The sequence below is a fragment of the Oncorhynchus nerka genome, linkage group LG5 (assembly GCF_034236695.1).
Source record: "Oncorhynchus nerka isolate Pitt River linkage group LG5, Oner_Uvic_2.0, whole genome shotgun sequence".
Taxonomy (NCBI): Eukaryota; Metazoa; Chordata; class Actinopteri; order Salmoniformes; family Salmonidae; genus Oncorhynchus; species Oncorhynchus nerka.
The window spans coordinates 62,731,479-62,733,663 of NC_088400.1; the positions used below are offsets into that span (position 1 = coordinate 62,731,479).

General features: G+C 42.1%; 1 gene segment (V, D, J or C); it reads left to right on the forward strand.

Moving 5' to 3' along the window:
* The first annotated feature begins 1,158 nt into the window (after positions 1-1,158).
* On the forward strand, positions 1,159-1,710 carry LOC135571706 (immunoglobulin kappa variable 3-15-like). The segment is given in 2 exon segments: positions 1,159-1,210; positions 1,376-1,710. Coding segments are annotated over 2 exon segments (387 nt in total).
* The last annotated feature ends 475 nt before the right edge of the window (positions 1,711-2,185 follow it).

Below are 2,185 nucleotides of genomic sequence, written 5' to 3' on the forward strand. Positions count from 1 at the left end.
TTTTCCTTTAGCTCACTAGCCATCAATGTGTCCTCTCTGCTTCATTCAAAGATGTCTGATGGCACAGTACAGTATCATCTGTCAATATCCCACTGTCTAACTTTCACATCAATCTATGTCTTAAGGGGCAAGGCACAACCAGTCTTTGGAGGGGGATCCCATTGGTACCGTGGTGCAGTTCACTGCAGGTGAGAATGCAGTCCGGACCAAACACAGGAAAAGAACCAGAGTATTATTGGCTGTTTGACTGAGAGCATTTCATGAAATGCACGCAGTGTCTCAACTTGGCACCTCTGAAACATTCTGTGAGTAGCAGCACATTTATGATTGCATCTGATGCGGATTAAGGGAGAGGGGAGGGGGCTATACCCGGGGATATAGGCTATGGAATATAGTTAGTGACTATTGCTCTGTTTAGTCCCGCATGTTGCTGGAAGACCAAAGCGAAAGTAATGTGAAGTTTGGGACACACAGGTTATGCGCCTTGACATTTGGCGACCAAAAGGAAAAAAATACCACATATAATGGAACTCTAATTCGAACTATAACTCAGAACTGTGTGATAACGCCCTAAATGGTGTGTGTGTTTGCTACCAGTACAGACTCACAATACTGCGTAGCGTTCTGCCCCCACTACTGAAGGTGACAGCCAACATGGAGGCACACTCCTCAGCATAGAAGGGCATCTTCCCTTCCTCATTTACTGCTCCAATGGTAACAGTATACGTAGGTCATAACTTTCAAATGAATTTACTTTGTTGTTTTAGATTTTTCATTTTAGCTGATTTCCCCCCTGACTATAAAATATAAATGTTGGAGATGTCAAATATCTCTGACAAACTCACTAAGTAACTAAGTACAAGAAGGCAGCAATATAGAATAGCAATACAGTATTACTGAATGAAAACACTTACATGTAACTAAATACTATGGTCAAGTCCTTCCACAGATTTAGTCAGCTATTTCCTTCCATGTTTAATATTATTATTGTGTTGCAGTAACAGTTTCATCATCTGTCCTGAGGAAGGGTATTTCCATAGAGGAGTTGCTTTGCATTGGCAGCTCATGCTTCAGTGCTCTGAGAGTGTTTATAACCCTGTGAGTTTCAGACTGCAGGACTGAGATCTGTCCTTCAACACAACAGAAACCACGACAACCATGACTCTGATCACCATCTTCATCTGGACACTGGTCTGCTGCTGCCTCAAAGGTCTGTTGGTTTCTAACTCTTACAATGGAAAAATACATATTGTTGTTTACCTTGTATAATCATTGAAATGGATCTCAATTAATAAATGTCCATGGATAAAATTTTATGAAATATAATTTATCTATTATTTCTACTCGTTGATCACTTTATATTTTTCCTCTTCAGGAACCAGAGGTCAGGTGACTGTGACTCAGCCTCCTGTAGTGACATTTTCTCCAGGAGACCCCGTCACTCTGACCTGTACAACCAACCCTAAAGTGCACAAATGGGATAGCGGAAATGAGGGTGCGTTCTGGTATCAACAGAGACCTGGAGAAACTCCCAAACTCCTTATAAAATACGTAAAGACACGGTTAGATGGGATTCCTGCTAGATTCAGTGGCAGTGGGTCTGAGAGTGACTTCACTCTGACCATCAGTGGAGTCCAGGCTGAAGATGCAGCAGTTTACTACTGTAAGAGTTACCACTATCTCAACAGTAGAAGTATCTTCACACAGTGATTTAGAGCCGTACAAAAACCTCCTGCTCGAAATGACACACATCACTGGTCCTCTGAACACAGAACTAAGGGTCTTGTTATATGACATCACCAAGTATAAACACTTTACTAAAATAATGGTTACAACCTAAATCTTCCAACCTCCAATATCTACAAATCCTCATCCTTATCAGAAAGATACAGGTGAAATAGTCCCATTGAGGATGAATAATCCATATCATGTCAACATAAAATCATGTGTGGAGCTAAATGTTCCTAAACGTTGGTGTGTCTCAATGCTCGGTTGACCAACCAGACACACAGAGCTGGCCAACACTTCACGGGAGCAGTGTGTGTGTGTGTGTGTGTGTGTGTGTGTGTGTGTGTGTGTGTGTGTGTGTGTGTGTGTGTGTGTGTGTGTGTGTGTGTGTGTGTGTGTGTGTGTGTGTGTGTGTGTGTGTGTGTGTGTGTGTGTGTGTGTGTGTGTGTGTGTGTGT